Here is a 17,174-nt window from a genome sequence, read left to right on the forward strand (position 1 = left end):
TTCACATCATTATGCATTTGTCCAAACCCATAGAACATATGACACCCAGAGTGAACCATAATGTCAGCTATGGACTTTGGGTGATTATGATGTGTCAGTGTAGGTTCATCAGTTGTAACAAATGTACTGCTCTAGCGGGGGATGTTGATGGGGTGGCTATGTATGTGTTGGGGAGAGGGTATTTAGGAAATCTCTGTACCTCCTACTCAAATTTGCTGCGAACCTAAAACTACTTTTTAAAAAATAGTCTTAGTTTTTTTTTTTTTTTAAACTCAGGGATGAAAATATGAAACAAGATTTGGTACAACGTTCACATGTTACAAAATTATACAAATTGCAAAAAGTAATTGTTGGCACTAGATGATAGATACACGGTGTTTCATTGTAACTATTCATGGTGTGCATTATACTATTTTTCCTTGTGTTTGAAATAAAAATGTTTCTTGCAGACGTGAGTGGCTGAGCTGCAAAGGGCGGTACCCCTATCAGTTACCACATTTTAACAGGAGGCTGAAGTGGGATATCCAGTTCCCTCCCCGGCGTGCTGGCAGGCAGCCCGGCCCAGCAGAGGTGTCAGGAGCCCCCAGGAGCAGCTAGTGTGGAGCCTCCTCTCCCCACACAATGGGGAGTCTGATCTGGCTGCAATCCCCAGCAATTCCACTTTCCGTGGGATTCCTCCCCAGCCGGCTAGGGGGTTGGGCTCCTCTTGGCTGAGGCTGGGGTAGAGGTGCCCCTCCCAGTCTGAGTGCCTTTATTATACCACCCCTTTGCCAGAAGATGAAAGGAGCAGGACCGCCCGGGGCGTTAATCTTTAGCCTCCAAGCTGACCAGTTGCCAGGACACCCAGGAAATGAAAGTCGTCAGAGACACACCCTGCAGGCAATAAGGAAATCTGGTGTTGGTCATGCCAATGACGGAAGCCCGGTTAGCACCAGCGGTAGTAGGGTCTGTCATCCACTTAGAATGGTACCTGCAAGGCCCCCGGTCAACATTTCTTTCCCTGGTTAATGCCTGAAATTCTACCATTAACACTGGACTGGCCCTCAGAGAGAACTCAACTTCCAAGATTTTGATTTTTCTTTCCCCGAGTTGAGAAGCTAATGAAAGCAATGGACCTTACCACCTGCACCAACAGGTTTGCTACAATCTCAGGAGTTTCACGACCACTCACGCCATGAAGCCCATCCTGGGCGGAGTTTACTGGTTCCAAAGATTTCCTTCCTTTGAAAGAATTATACCCCAGAGCTCTCTTTAAAATGCAAATGACCTTGGGAAGGTCTCAAAGACTAAACAGCCCCCATGAAAGAGTTTTTCCAAGCAGAGGCCAGAGATAGCCTAAGAGACTTTAACTGCAGGGCTGGGAAAAGGAGAGCCTGGGGGTGGGGAGGCTCCATGGGGGCTCACAGTTTTGCCTGGAACTGGAAGGGGAATGTATTGAGCCTAGAGTGCTAATAGCTAACTTCACGGAACGCTTATACGAACCTTGTGAATTAAGTGCTGCCAACATCTTCATTTTATGGATGAGGAAACTGAGACTGGACATGCTACCCAGATAGTGGCAGAGCAGGAATTTTAACCCTCCATCAGCCTGAGATCAAGCAGCAGAGGCTCACCTTCACCTGCTCATTTGATCCTCACAATGAGGTATCCTTTTTTGATGGAAGAGGAAATTGAGGCAGTTCACTGAGGGCCACACAATGCCCTGTCTCCACAGGAAACCCCTGTGCATCCTCCGTTCACCCTGGCTCACCCTGGACCGCTGAGGGCAGGCAGCCCTTCCTGGCCCGCTCCCTGGAGCTTGGAGAAGGGCTTGCCGAGAAGTCTGAAGCGAGCTCATGCCTGACCTGTCCTCACTGCCCCTAACTGTTTTCTAAGATGCTTTTTATTGAATTATCAGAGTGTCATGGAGGAGTCGATGAGAGCTGCCGTGGAGTTACAAGGCCAGGGCTTTGTGGGAGGAGGAAAGCAAAGCCCTAAAGTCTCCCTGGGCTGAGTGATGGTATAAAACATGAATTTTTACATAACTGAGGGGAAAAAAAATAAACGGACAAGCCGCCCCATGGGGGAAACGCCTCTTTCTGTATTTCCATTTTCTTGCTTAATGCACTGTCCTGCAGGAGCCTCAGTGGGAAAGGAAATACTGGAGCCTTTTCCCTCAAAGTCTCCTGGTGGGTTGAGGCAGAGAGAGAGCCAAGATGCAGAAATCCAAATGGCCTGGGCGTGTGCTCAGAAACCCATTAAAATGGAGGGGACAGGTTGGGGGGTGGTGGCTGGACTGACCTGAAACAGTGTCTTGGTTCAAGACAGTGCCTCTCCTCTGGGGTTGAGAAAGTAGCCTCAATGGGCTCAGATTCACTTTTAGCTCTGGGTGAAATATTGTAAACATGGTCTTCCCCATGAGCAAGGGGGAAAGGGGGTGGTCCGTTCCAAAGAACAACCTCCACACCCAACACTTACTGAGCAGTTGCTACCAGGCAACAAGCACTCCGCTTAGTGATTTTCTTATATTAGCTCCTAAGGACCCATTTATACAGATGAAAATACTGACTTGCCCAAAGTTGCACAGCTAGTGAGTGGCTGACTCCACACACTGTAGTGCTTTTGTTTGTTTGTTTGTTTTTGTATTTTTCCAGCTTTATTGTGATACAATTGACATATAACATTGTGTAAGTTTAAGGTGTACAAAATGTTGATTTGATACACTTACATATATTGCAAAATGATTACTACCATAGTAACTAACACTTAGCTAACACATACCTAACTCATAGGTAACACCCCCATCATATCACATAATTACCATTTCTTTTTACACGTACTGTAGTTCTGATCATGATTCAAGGGTAAAGGGAAAGATGGTGTCCAATTGCATGGGACATAGAAAGAGTTATTTGCAAATGAAAGGTTTGGGTGATCTCTAATGGATCTCTTCCAGTCAACATTAAAGGACAGATTGAAAACTGCAGCTCCAGCTGGCGATTTTGTGGGACCACATGAGGTGAAGTTAATAGAATAGGGGCTCTGGAATCAGAGGGAGGTGGGTTCCAGTCCTCTATCACTTCCTACTGGCTTCAAATTCTTTATGCCTCAGTTGTCTGCCTATCAAATGGGAATAATAACACAGCTCTTGTGTTGTTTTGAGATGAGATTAAATGAGGTGGTTAATGTCATGCTTAGCACAGAGCCCGGCACAGTAACTTTTAATGCTCAGCACCTATTGTTAACTATTATTATCCCTCACCTCTGTATCAAGCTTTTGTGGTGCAGCAAACATTTGTCTTATTAATTGTATGACAACTTCACAACAACACAGGGAGGCTCGGTGATTATTATTCCCATTTGGAAGGTGGAGAAACTGAAGCTTTGAAGGGGGGGGCGGGGTCCCGCTCAGTGAATTGATTTGCAGATTCACGAACTGATGGAGATCTGAAGTTAAAAAGACAGAAGTAGTTAAAGAGTAAAATCCTTTCTGGTCCCAGGTGTTAGTGAGCCACCGCGAGGCTGGTATTCAAACCTGATGGTAATAGGAATCATGGAGCCCTATCCGCTGCTCTGACTCTACAATCCGGTCACCGGGTCGGCATGAGGCTGGGGGGCGGGAGCGGGGGCGGAGCGTCCGCCCAAGCCAGCGGAGGAAGCCCGAGGCCTTTCCGCGCCGGTCATTGGCTGCGGCCGGGCAGGTGCATCCTCAGCCAATCAGCGGTGCCGGAGGCGGGGCCGTCGAGGCTCACCTGGCTCCCGCGGCACTGCCCAGCTCAGTGGCGTCCGGAACCCTAAAGCACCTGTGAATTCGCGGAAGTTCTGCCAGACTCGAGCCCGGCCCAGCTCGGCCGGACCTTACTCGACCCCCGCCCGGCCCGCCATGGGCCCTCCGTGCCGCAGCCTCTCTGCGCTCCTGCTGCTGCTGCTGCTGCAGGTACGTTGGGTCCCCTGACTTTGCAGGAGACGCCTTCCGGACCCACCAACCGCACCCCGGCCCCCAGCCCCTTCCTCTCTTTCGTCGTCCCTTCCTCTCTCCTGTCATCCCCAGTCCCTCTTCTTCCAAGAAAGTTTGGGTACAAAGGGCCTGAATGGCCTGGAAACTGCGCCGCGCTCTGGATTCCACGGAGAAGGGAGTGGGAGCGGGTGAGGGTGAAGGGCGAGCGCGGCTTTGCCTACTGCCTCCCGCAAATGCCTGAGGTGGGGGGGCACGCCTCACTGCAGCCTCCGGGGAGTCGGGTGGGCTAAGGGCGGGCAGCGGAGGGCATGGAGTAGGGTGGGCGTCGGGGTATGGGATAGGGGAGCCCTGGTGCAAGTCCGGGGGGAGCCGGGAGTAGTGGGAACGACCTCTGAGGTAAGGCAAGGGGAACCGATAGATAAAGAAGGCACCTGCTCTGTAAAGAAAGGGTGGTAAATAGGTATGGGGACGTCCCCGGGACAAGAAAGTAGGGTCAAAAGGGGTTGGAACGCCCCTCGGTCTGAGGAACTGGGCTTAAGAGTGGGAGCTCTCCCGGTATAGGGAAAGTGGAATTTGGAAGCGTAAAGATGCCTCCAATGAAATTAAAAAGGAGACTGGAAGGAAGGGGGTGCTAGGTCTGGAGAAGGTGACCCAGCAGCCGCCTCTCCTGGGAAGTCCTGGGGGCTTGGCGGCCACAGGTTTCCGAATGAAAGAGTTTGGCGTGGCTGCCTGCCTGCGGGGATGGGGATGGGCATGGGGGTGGGTCACTCCCACAGTCCTGGCGCCGGGAGCGAGGGAGGGGAGGCACTGTTGGTTTCGGTGTGGGCGGGAGGGGACCCTCTCAAGCCACCCGGGTTCCATATCTTTCTCCTACCCCAGGTCTCATCGTGGCTCTGCCAGGAGCCGGAGCCCTGCAATCCCGGCTTTGGCGCCGAGAGCTACACGTTCACCGTGCCCCGGCTGCACTTGGAGAGAGGCCGAGTCCTGGGCAGAGGTGAGGGCGCGCCGCAGTTGTCCCTGAGCGGGGTGGGGTGGGAGTGGGGAGGGTCCGAGAAATTGCGCTCCCACACCCCTGGGCTGGACTGGGCGAGCCCCTTCTTCCCTGGCTCAGGTGACACCCCTTTGTAATTTACACAGATGCAGGGATCTAAACTTTTGCCAAGATAGAGCAGTTGGGGTTGAGGGGGCTATCTTGTATGGTTGACTTAGTTATGGGGGGCACTTATTAGAGGCCTTCAGTGTGTCTCATATTGTCCTGACCACTTTATATATATAATTTTTTCAGGGCTACTGATTCTTTTATTTTTTTACTTTTTAAAAGTTTTGGTTGCATTGGGTCTTCATTGCTACGTGAGGGCTCTTCTCTAGTTGCGGCGAGTGGGGGCTACTCTTTGTTGCGGTGCGCGGGCTTCTCATTGTGCTGGCTTCTCTTGTTGCAGAGTAGGGGCTCTAGGTGCGCGGGCTTCAGTAGTTGTGGCTCGTGGGCTCTAGAGCGCAGGCTCAGTAGCTGTGGTGCACCGGCTTAGTTGCTTCGCGGCCTGTGGGATCTTCCTGGAACAGGGCTCGAACCCATGTCCCCTGCATTGGCAGGTGGATTCTTAGCCACTGCACCACCAGGGAAGCCCATCCTGACCACTTTGAGACAGTCTATCATTTCAGGCTGCAGAAACCTGATGTGTGGGAAGAGGGTGGGGGTGGGTGGTAATTCCCGTGGGATGAGCAAATGTGAGGCTCAGGAGGGTGGAGCCCACTTGCCCCAGGTTCAGCAGAGCAAGAATCTGAGCTAGGACCTGACTCCTAGGCCCCATTCTGCAACATCTCTGGGATGACTGAGGAGCCCTCTCTTAGTCACCAGACTGTGGCTTTTGCTCATAGAGATGAAAACATTTTGATACAGGTACCATTCCCCCAAGGAATAATGGGGTGTGTGTGTTTGTGTGTGTGTGTGTGTGTGTGTGTGTGTGTGTGTGTGTGTGTCAAAAACCTGGTAGCTCTGACTCAGGGAATGAAAACGGACACAGTGTGCCTCTGGGTCTTATCACTGTGATAATCAGGATTCTAGAGTTTGCTTTGTTTCACTTCACTATTGCCCAGGAGTGAGAGCAAGGGAATGTTGGTTTCTCTTCTGGTTTCACTGATTCCCAGGCGCTTATTTCCTACCAAAGGACTTTCTCTTCCCTCTTGATTTAGTTGATAGGGCAAGTATCATAACAATAAAAGAAACACTTTTTGAAATGAGAAATCACCCACAATTCCCCTAAGGCAATTCACTGTTTATTCTTCCAGTCTTTGGCCATGTGGAAAATCTACAGCAATCATGCTGTTGTCTGAAATTTTTTTTGAACTTTGAAAGTTGTTCCAACAGTAGGAGACTTTTTTTTTTAAACAGCTTGATTGATTAAACATACTTGCTTTTCTGAGTCACGTCTGTGTTGTGTGGAGCTTTCTATTGGGTCAGAAAGGAAGTGTTGTCTGCCTGGTTTTGCAGTGGGTCCACCATCACTCGGCCAGTCTCTGCTTGATGTTCTGCCCGGCCCTATGCTGGGCCCCCGGGAGTGATTGAGGAGATATAGGGATACTTCATCCCTGCCCCTGGTATTTCACACTCCAGCAGGTTGCTAAGAAATGTCCCAGGACCCGCTTAGAGAACATTGTGGGACATGGGCACTTAGGTGGCAGAGTGTGGGTGCCCTGGGGTGTTCTGATGGGTATCAGTGGGCAGTGAAGACTGGCTTCTGGGATGAGGCAAAGTTGACTGAACCTTGAATTCGGGGCAAGGGTTAGAAATGGTGTGTGCATCTGTGTATGAGGTGTTGCAACACAGGTGTTGGTCACTTTATTTTCCTTCACCAAGACATCTTTGTAGCACCAAGGGTGGGTTAGTCTAGGTTTTATTCCCATCACCACCACCACCAAGCTTTTGTATCTGACCAGTAATAATATTATTACATGTTAATAATAACATAAATATTATTATTAATAGCCCCACCTATTGGCTTTTGAACCAGACTCTGGGACAAGCGCTTTACCTATTTTACCTCATTGAACTGTGTGATGGGGGGGTGGGGTGGGTACCATTGTTATTTCTGTTTTGAGATGAGGAGACTGAAGCATAAGGCAATTTCTTGATCTGCTCAGGGAGCCACAGCTGGTCTTTCTCCCATTCTTCACGCTTCTCAATAATCTCGAAAAGAAAAAGACAGAGGGTATTTGGGGAATTTGTGTCCATCGTGAAATAGGCCTCATCCTCCCTATGTACCCTGGAGAGCAGAGGTGTTGATAGGGCAGGACCCCGAGGGGGCTGGTGGTTATGGAGGTGGGCCAGACCTTGTGGGAAGTGGAAGGGGCCTATAGCTGGTCGTGTTGGTGGGAGAAGTATCCTCTGGAAGCTGCTTGTGTGGCTGGTTCCAGTTCCCTTTATGTCCACGTACCCAGCCCCAATCAACAGATTTCCTGACATGTAATTTTTTTGGCCTTTTTGGACGATGGGGTCTCCTACCACTCCAATGTGGAATCAGATGAAAGTGCCCTTCTGGTAAAATCACACATGCGATCTCAGGGAACTGGCTTTGTGATTGAAAAAGGCAGCCAGGATTTAGGGAGGTGACCTCATTCTCTTTGGACAGTCCAGGAAGATGGAGGCATGCAACATTAGTACCAGGTTTAAACATTGGCCCTGTGGGGAATTTGCTGCATGAGGGTCTGAGAACAAGGAGCCTATTGCGTTATGTCCACAGGTGGCTGAAGAGTGTCACATATAGGGTTTTGATTAAACTTAGGGGATCTTGGGGTGGTTTTCTGGGGTCGTTCCTGCGTCCTGTGAGAAGGCCAACCTCACAGTCTCACTCAGCTTTGTGTTCCTTTGATTTCTCTCTACGTTTTAGAATGGAGAACGTACATACAAACGACACCAAAACCACAACTGTAAACTGGTTCTTTAGAGTTTCTGATTATTTTCCTTTTTTTTTTTTTTTTTTTTTAAAGCACAAACTGGTTTGAAAAACCCAGGCTGTTAGACAGTTTCCAATCTCAGGATAATACTTGTGCACTCAGTTTTCAGTTGATTGAGGGGTGGGAAAAAAAGCAGGCAGGCTTTCAAACCGATGGTTTCCTTGCTTTGCTTCCTCCTCCACCTGACCTTGGGCAAACAGGGCTTATATTTTGGGTTTGAGCTCTGATTGCTTGATGGATTGACCTTGCTCACAGGCATCCAGCTGTAAGGATTAAATACACCCATTTCCTCCTCCTTCTAAAAGATGTGCTGAAAGGTGATGGAAACGGTATGCAGGCCCCCTCATTAAACTAGGCTTTATCTATCTATCTATCTATTTATTTATTTATGGCTGTGTTGGGTCTTCTTAGCTGCATGCAGGCTTTCTCTAGTTGCGGTGAGCGGGGGCTACTCTTCCTTGCAGTGCGGGGACTTCTCATTGCGGTGGCTTCTCTTGTTGCAGAGCACGGGCTCTAGGCGCGCGGGCTTCAGTAGTTGCGGCACGTGGGCTCAGTAGTTGTGGCACGCGGGCTCTAGAGTGCAGGCTCAGTAGTTGTGGCACACGGGCTTAGTTGCTCCGCGGCATGTGGAATCCTCCCCGACCAGGGATCGAACCTGTGTCCCCTGCATTGGCAGGTGGATTCTCAACAACTGTACCACCAAGGAAGTCCCTAAACTAGGCTTTAAAAAACAAATACAGAAGCCTGCTTTGGGGTCACCTTACGTCATAGGATCCCTACTCCCTCATCCCTCCAACTCCTAAAACATCACTTCCCTGTTACTCACATCTGTGTCAGTGGTTGGTGCAAATCTCCCTGGGGAAGGAGACTAATGAGTCATTCTCCTGCCCTTGCCTTTGTGTCTCACAAGGAGTGGCAGAAAGTCCTGAGCCCTGCAAAGCCATCTAAGGAAGGCTGGCACCTGCTGCTTCTGTACGGGGCCTCTAGACCTGCCTATCCTCTCAGCCAGGTGTTTATGGAAATCCCTGTTTGCTTTCTGGGGCTTTTTATTGGGTGAGCCTTTTCCTCCTAAATGCTCCTTCTAAGCCTTCCAAGTGCAGCCCCAGATAAGCCGGATGCTGAAGCAATCAGCTCTCACATCTCCCAGAAGCTGCCCATACCCAGAAATCCCTAAGAGACACCCATCACAATCCAGACTTTCTGGGTTTCCACTCTGCCTCAACCCCCATCTTCTTTCAGGGCTGTAGGCTTTCAAGGAAGGGAATGGGCTAGGGCTGGTCAGGATAGTTCCGTGAGTATGAAAGACCAGGTATGAATTTCAGCTACTAGCTGTGTGACCTTGGGTAAATCACTTTGCTTCTAAGAGCCTGTTTCCCATCTGTAAAATTGGGGGGTGGGGTGGGCAATAATACTTACAGGTTTGTTGTGAGGATTAAATATGCATATTTGTTTATTCGTTTAGATTCTCTTGTCAACACACGTGGGTACCTATTGAGTGTCAGCACTGGGCTGGACCCTGGGATTACAGTAATGAATAAAGCCGAGTGGGCTGAACGTAAAGTGAGTGAGAAGGATGTTAAGGAAACAGGAAGGAGTCATTCAATGGTGGCTCATATTTCTTAGGGAAAGAGTAGGCACTCGTATTATTTTCAACAAATGAATGAATGAATGCATATTTACTACCTCATACCTTGGCTTATTTTCTTCCTCTCAAACTGTGGCCTTGGGCCAGCGCTCAACGTTGATTGTAATTGGCAGGGAGAGCTGCGTCTGTTAGAACTTTCTAAGATGCTTGTGAAGGCTGCATGCCCAGCCAGTGGCTCTTGAAGCCAGACCATAGTGATAAGTGTGTCCCAGGGATACAGTGTACTTAGTGCTTCCCTCTGAAAGCCACGGAGGGCAGAGAGGGGAGACCTCAAACCCGATTCTGGAAATGGAAGGGCAGTTAGACACTTTAAAGTGTTTTTTTTGTCTTTGGTCCATTAAAAAAAAATTTGCGGTGGTGTCTCTCTCTCTCTCTCCCTCTCCCCTCCCTCTCCCCTCCCTCTCCCCTCCCTCTCCCCCCCTCCCCTCCCTCTCCCCTCCCTCTCCCCCCCCCTCCCCTCCTTCTCCCCTCCCTCTCCCCTCGCCTTTTCTCTCTTACTATTGTAAGTTTTCCTTTTATATACTTCAGCTTTTGCTTGTTACTGTTGGGAGCGTTTTAAGCCCCCTCTTTCTGCATTTTTCCTCTTCCCTTTCCTTCCTGTATCTACCTCAGTTCTCCACTCCTCCCCCACCTCCCAAGGCCCAAGAACATTTAGAAGGTTCTTGAGTCAGACTGCCTAGATTGAAATCCAGGTAATGCCCCTTGCCAGCTGAGGGACATTGGCCAGGGACTTTCTAAGCCTTAGATTCCCCTTCTGTAAAATGGGCATAATAGTACCCATGTCACAGTGTATATTAAGTGCCCAATGAATATTACATATTAAAGCCCCTGGAGTATTTGGTGCCTTCTGTTTGAGACTCTCCCTTGTTTTACCTTTGGTTCAAACGTTTCCCTGTGCTCTCTCCCACCCGGCAAACCAGCCAAACCAGTTTCCTCACTCTCCCTGTTTCTGTGTTAAAGCAAACACTGCTCTGCAAACAGCAAACAGTGACTAGACCAAAGTGCCCTTTGCTAGGAAAGGAAATGCTGCGGTGTTTTCTTGCTTGCCACTGTGCAGTGTGCTTGGGAAGGGCTGGAGTGGGGTTGTCTGTGGACCTGCCCATGAATATTGTTCAGAATTGGGGTGGGAGGAGTGGGCAAGGTACAACTGGGTCCGGGTGGGGGGGTGCAGGAAATCAGGGTGACCTTGAACCTGGCAGCTTTTGCTTGGTTTTTAAACATATTTCATAATACACATGGCTTAAGGGTGCCTGTCTTTTCCCCATTGCCAAAAAACGCTCTGCCCCAGCCTCTGAGACCATGGTTTACCCACATGGCTAAGCATCAGATCACCTGGAGCACTTCAAAAACCTGAAAATTCACTGAGCTGCAGTCTCTGAAGGTGGGGTTCTGACATGGCATTTTTAAAAGCTCCCCAGGAGTCCGCTGCCACCTGATTCATCGCCCTGGACAACTCCAGTGGCGAGATCAGGAATGTTTGATGAATAAATACCCAGTGCCGGCCAGGGTGTGGGCATCTGGTTGCCCATCCTGAGGCCAAGGATCCAAGGGCACCCTTGATCAGGGAAGGATACGGCTGGTCGACCTGCCGTGCCGGTGAAGGAGAGCTCTGCGGGCGCAAATTAGAGCAGACGGGGTGGAGATGGGGGGTGCCCAGAGAAGCAGCCAGTGCTGGGGGCCCTCAGGGAGATTCCAGGAATTCTCTGATGCGCCCCCTCCCTCAGTGGCTAATTCCAATATACTGGAGAATGTCACTGGGGTGGGAAAATATTCAGAGGATGTTTTCTGAGCGAGGGGTGCTCAGTTCTACCCCCTGGATCTTGGTGAATGAGAGGACATCCTGTGCTGGGAATAGAGGAGAAAGTAGGAGCAAGTTGGGGAAGGAAAATTTGTTCTTGGTTAGGAAAGTGTTAAGTTTGAAGAACCCAGAAGTGGCATCATCTTGAGGGTATTTGGGAATCTCAGGGCTGGAGCTTGGGAGAACAGCAGGCACCAGTTTCAGTAGGAATTTGTATAGCACAGTGGTCTTTTTTCCTTAGTCTTGTGTCAATAGATGCAGAGGTTTTCCAGGGACCCCACACTGGAGGAAAACATAATGGAAGGGCTATGCTGAGAGTATTTATTTGGAGGTGGCCAACAAATAAAAATACAAGTATTTGTTTCTAACCAGTGTCAGGAGTGGGGCCTGCAAAAGTGGGTCCTCACAGACCTGACAGCTTGGTTAAGCCTCACGGTGGCCCAGGACGGAAACTGTCATTATCTCCTACAGACTCAGAAGTTGGACAACTTGTCTGAGGTCACCCAGCCAGGTAGTGGCAGAGCTGGACTTCTGTCTTCTAAAACCCGTGCCCTTTCCCACGCCCTCGACTGCCTCGTTGCCAAACTGCATCTCCAGTGAAACTAATTCACCTTTCTAAGGCGAGTTCCTCCCGCCCTTTGGAAAAGAGGTCTTTACACCTTTTGCATCTTGCTACTTTTAATTGTGTTGCTAGAATTCAGGCTTTTTTTTTTTTTTTTTGCCTCTGAAGCACCTCTTTTGTCTTTCGCCTCTGAGCCATTTTCAGCCTCTGTCCCTTTTGACTTTCACTTCCTAAAAATGCTAGGTGAACTGCACTTCTTTTACTTTCTTCTTTTCGACTTTCTGAGTCTCTGAAAATGCAATTATACTGGTATTCATGGTGGGTTGGGAGGGAACATGTCCTAAACAAACTCATGTTCCAAGTGGAACCAACTCAAGGTGTGGGCACCAGGCAGAGGTCTGGCTGTGGATCTGTCCACACTGGGAATAGACGGAGTGTGCCCAGATCCCTGTGAGCTCAGATGTTACTGCTGGGAACTTCTGGGGTCTGCCTGAAGAGTTGAACCTGTTCCCATGAGGAAAATCATAAATGGTGGCCAGCACAGGACCCCGTGGGATAACTGGCCAAGGTCTAGATAATAATTAGTGGGCTTTGTAATTAGAAGAGCTTGTAACAATCCAACAGCCTTTCAGATTTATGATACTTGGGCAGGTTGAAGGCTAAGAAGAACACCTGTTTGTGTGGTTTGGTACTCAGACTCCCAGGAGAGTTTTCCCCAAAGACGTTTTTGAGTGTCTTCACCTCGATGTTGCAACAGCCTCCTTTCTGGTCTTCTTGCTTCCTCTGCCCCTCTACCAACAGTCTTTTCTCCACTCAGCAGTCAGTGATGGTTTTTAAAATTTAAGTTAGAAAGCATCACACCTACTCAAAATCCGCCAGTGGTTTCCCATTTCACGCAGAATGAAAGCCAATGTTTTCTATGACTTACAAGCCTTCCATGATCTGCTTCCCCGCCCACCTCCACCCCTTACCTCTTGTCCTGACTGTACTTAGAACACACCAGGCACATTTCTACCTCAGGGCCTTTGCACTGGCTATTACCTCTGTCAATAACAGTTTCCCCCTGCTACCTGCATGGCTCACTCCTTTATGTCTTAACTTCTCTGCTCAAGTGTCACCCTCTCAATGAGGTCTTTCTTGAACACCCTATTTGAGGCAGTAACCCTTTCCCCCTTCTTTGCTTTGTTTTCCTCTGTAGCTCTTTTCACCATCTAACATGTATTTCACCTGTCTATTGTCTTTCTCCTCCCACTAGAACAAAAGCTCCAAGAGGGGGACTTCCCTGGTGGTCCAGTGGTTAAGACTCCATGCTCCCATTGCAGGGGGCCCAGGTTCGATCCCTGGTCAGGGAACTAGATCCCTCATGCTGCAACTAATATCCCATGTGCCGCAACTAAGACCCAACACAGCCACATAAATAAATAAATATTAAAAACAAAAAACAAACAACAAAAAAACTCCAGGAGGCCAGGGGCTTTTGTCTTGTTGAGTTCACCGGCTGTATTGCACCTGGAACTGTTCCTGGCCCATAGTAGGTGTCAGTAACTATTTGTTGAATGAAGGAATGAGGTTTCAGAGTGTATATATAGGTCCGTACATATCTTTTGCTTTTAGAAGCTATTCCACTATGCCTTTTTCCAAAAAATAAAATGAGATCTAATTGACACATAACATAGTAGTTTCAGGTGTTGTCGTGCTTTCTGTTTTAAAGAAAAGAGGGAACTTTCTCAGTACCAGCCACAGAAAGGACACAAGGAGAAGGGGATGTTCTCAGGGCATGTGTCTCCACTTGGCACTCCCCAGTTTCTCTGAGCCCTGCACACTGCTGGTGTAACCTTACCTCATTGTCTTGTCACAAAACAGCTTGCAGTCTAGAGTGTAAAGGTCAGATGAGCCATTTCTGCCCCACACTTCTTGGTGTAAGGAAGCACCAGATCAAAATCTAAACAGAGATCTGAGCCGCCAGGGCCATCTGTTTGGTTTCCTATTGTCTGGTGACACCTTCCTTGAGCAAGGCTTCCAGATACACCCAACACCTTTCTCCTGGGTATCGGCAGCATCCTTCAGGCCCATTAATTGTTCAAGACCCAGTTTCCATTCTTCCAGTTTTTGGCAATGTGCAGGAACCTGAAGGGAGCTTGTAAAGAGATGCAAAAAACTCAACGACAATGATCTACGGCTAACTCAATCATCTCACGGCCAAGATAAAAATCTCACAGCTCCGAAATTCATCTGATCAATAAATATTCACTGAGAGAGTATTATAGGGTAGTATCTTATAAATCTTTATGTAAGATGCATCACTTCGCCTTCAGCAATATAATGCCTAATGGGCAGAGTTGCCAGATTGAACATCAAAAATATAGGATGCTTTATTTGCCTTCAAATGGTTTGTATCAATCATTGCTCAAATTAAAGTGGCCACCATCTGCAAATGGAAAAAAAAAAATACAGGATGCCCAGTTACATTTGAATTTCAGGTAAACAATGACTGATTTTTTAGTATCAGTATGTCCCATGCAATATTTGAGACATACTAAAAAAACTGTTTCATCCTCTCTTCTTATCCTAAGCAACATTGTACAGATAGTACTAGTACATACTATGTGTCCAGAACTCTTCCCAGATGCTGTCTCTCTCCCTTACACCTCACAAAACTACTGAGAATTGACAGACCTTGAGCAGCTGCGTGAGAGAGTGTAGTTCACTAGGACAGGAAGTGGGAGAGCCTGGCCGCGTGTTCAGTGGCTGTTGGACTCCAAAGTCTGTGCTCTTTACTGCAAGAAAAGCCAACTAACCAGATGGTCTGTGAGCAGCCAGCTGAAGGTGATGGATAGTTCCTGCTCTGAATGTCTCGGGGAGAGAAGTCCCTTGGGACGACGGAGGCATTTGTTTGTTCAAGGAATAAATTTGTTGGGCACCTATCTAGCACTGCACTAGGTGTTGAGGATGTAACGGGAAAAAGACAAAAGTCCCTGTCCTCTTGGACTTCCTTCCCTTCTAATTGGAGGAGATAGGAGGAGGCAATTGGATGGTGGTCTATGGAAGGGAAAGAAAACACTGCAGGAAGGGTGATAAGAATTATGTGTGTTGGGGTGGAGGGATTTGGGGGCTGGAGGGATTGGAGAGAGGTTGTCACTAAGGAGAATGACATTTGTGTAAAGACCTGAAGAAGTGAGATGCTTGATTGGTAATTAGGATTGGGCTGTTTCTTGAGAGAGCTGGACTTCCCACATTCTTTAAGTCCATATTGGTGCTATTTTAAAAAATTAATTAATTAAAAAAATTAATTTATGGCTGCGCTGGGTCTTCATAGCTGCGTGCAGGCTTTCTCTAGTTGCGGCGAGCAGGAGCTACTCTTCATTGCTGTGCATGGGCTTCTTGTTGCTGTGGCTTCTCTTGTTGCAGAGCACGGACTCCAGGCACGTGGGCTTTACTAGTTGCAGCACGCGGGCTCAGTAGTTGTGGTGCGTGAGCCCTAGAGTGTGCTGGCTTCAGTAGTTGTGGTGTACGGGCTCAGTAGTTGTGGCATGTGGGCTCAGTAGTTGTGGCTCGCGGGCTTAGTTGCTCCTTGGCACGTGGGATTTTCTCACACCAGGGATTGAACCCGTGTCCCCTGCATTGGCGGATGGATTCTTAACCACTGCACCACCAGGGAAGTCCCTTGGTGCCATTTAAAGACAATACTCTGGGCAGGCATTTTTCTAGAATAATCCTGAGAGCTAATTGTTACCACATCTCCTTTAAAGGGTATTGGATTCAAACCAGGATCCAGTGTTCTTTCCAAGCTACCCCTCCCCTTGGCCTGTTGCCCAAGAGGAGTATGGCTTTACGTCTAGTTTATGGCAGAGGGATGAGACTTCTCTGGCAGAATGTTTTTGGGGCGGCGGGGCGGAGGGGTTACATGTATACCAGTGTCCCAGGACCTGCTAGTTAGAATGAAGCCTGGTTTCAGTATGAGGATTTTCAGACAGCAAACTTCTTCCCCCACAAATTCTTCATCACAATTGTGTGGGAGTCTTTGAAAGGGAATGATTTGACCAACTTGTTTGTGGAAAAGTTGTGGATTTTCCATAGAGAACGTCATCACTTGAGTCAGCTTGGGACAATAACCTGGGCCCTATTGACAGGTGGGGCGGGGCCCTGAATCACTGCCATCCTGGTGAGGTTATCAGTATCAGAGGTTGAATGACTCCGTGACATCACCCTCTCATGGTCACAGGTACTTTAGGTGCCTGCTCTTACTCATATCCCGGGAGATACTGGCCCTAGATCTTTGCACTCTTAACAAGAAGCCTGTGGTCTTGCAGGAATGACTGGGTTCAACACCTGCTTGGTTAGGGTCATGTGGTTGGTTTCATTCCCACCCCACCTCCTGGGCTAGTAATCATGACTAAACTCTCTGGAGAAATGAGAATTTGTGGGTGTACTTCCTGCACCTTTTGCCTTTTCAAGTCTGCATTTATAAAGGAATGCTCATCTATGCCTTGCAGATGGGTGTTTCAGAGCTCGTCAGAGTCTTTGATTTTGAAACTTCCATGTAAATTGTGCTGATTTTTCTTTGGACTTTGGAAATTTTAGTTATGATTTCTCTTTCTTTCTCTCTCTCTCTCTCTTTTGTTTTTTCCCCTTGCTAATCCTCTTGCCTGAGCCGTGGGAGTACTTAAGACTTTGGGAATTAAATACCTGGGAAGGCTGTTCAGCCTAGGAAACTGTACATCACTTACCAGGTGTGAGGTTTTACTCCTAGTTTCAACAGAGATTTGATGTCAAGGTTGTGGCTTTAATCTTCAGCATTTATTTCTCTTTTAACCTGTGAAATGAAGGAATCAGCCTCCCTAAGCCTCTGAGAGTGAAGATGAATTGGGGAGAGTGGTATGAGAAACAGGTTCGCCTGGGTTCAAATCCTGACTCAACTCTTGCCTTGAGTTACTTAACCTTTCTGTGCCTCAGTCCCCTCACTTGTAAAGGGGGGATAAAATTGTAGTTCCTACTTCACAGGGTTGCGATGAAAATTCAATGAGTTAACGGACATAAAGTGCTTTCAGTGCCTGGCACATATCAAGTATTGAGTTTTTATTATTAGACGTTTCTGCTTTAGTCTTGTGTCAAGGGGTTAAAAAAAATGTGTAAATGCTAAAGAACGGAAGGAGCCAGAGAGAACTGAGGATTAGAAGGGCTGCATCCCCTTGTCACTTTGCTTCAAATGCAAATTGTTTGTCCACAGGTCAAGTGCTGCTGTCCAGGCAGGCAGACCATCACCAAGTGACTGCACTGATTG

At 48.3% G+C, this 17,174-nt stretch overlaps 1 protein-coding gene across 1 annotated transcript in view; it reads left to right on the forward strand.

The window, feature by feature from the left end:
• Positions 1-3,679: 3,679 nt before the first annotated feature.
• The window catches only part of CDH1 (cadherin 1), a 78,674-nt gene continuing 65,179 nt past the window's right edge, over positions 3,680-17,174 (forward strand). Inside the window, exons 1-2 of the mRNA XM_067718555.1 lie at positions 3,680-3,916; positions 4,817-4,931. Of these exons, the coding sequence (XP_067574656.1) occupies positions 3,863-3,916; positions 4,817-4,931 (169 nt within the window). The 5' untranslated portion in view covers positions 3,680-3,862. The remainder of the gene's footprint in view (positions 3,917-4,816; positions 4,932-17,174) is intronic.

Source organism: Pseudorca crassidens, chromosome 20 (genome assembly GCF_039906515.1).
Source record: "Pseudorca crassidens isolate mPseCra1 chromosome 20, mPseCra1.hap1, whole genome shotgun sequence".
Lineage (NCBI taxonomy): Eukaryota > Metazoa > Chordata > Mammalia > Artiodactyla > Delphinidae > Pseudorca > Pseudorca crassidens.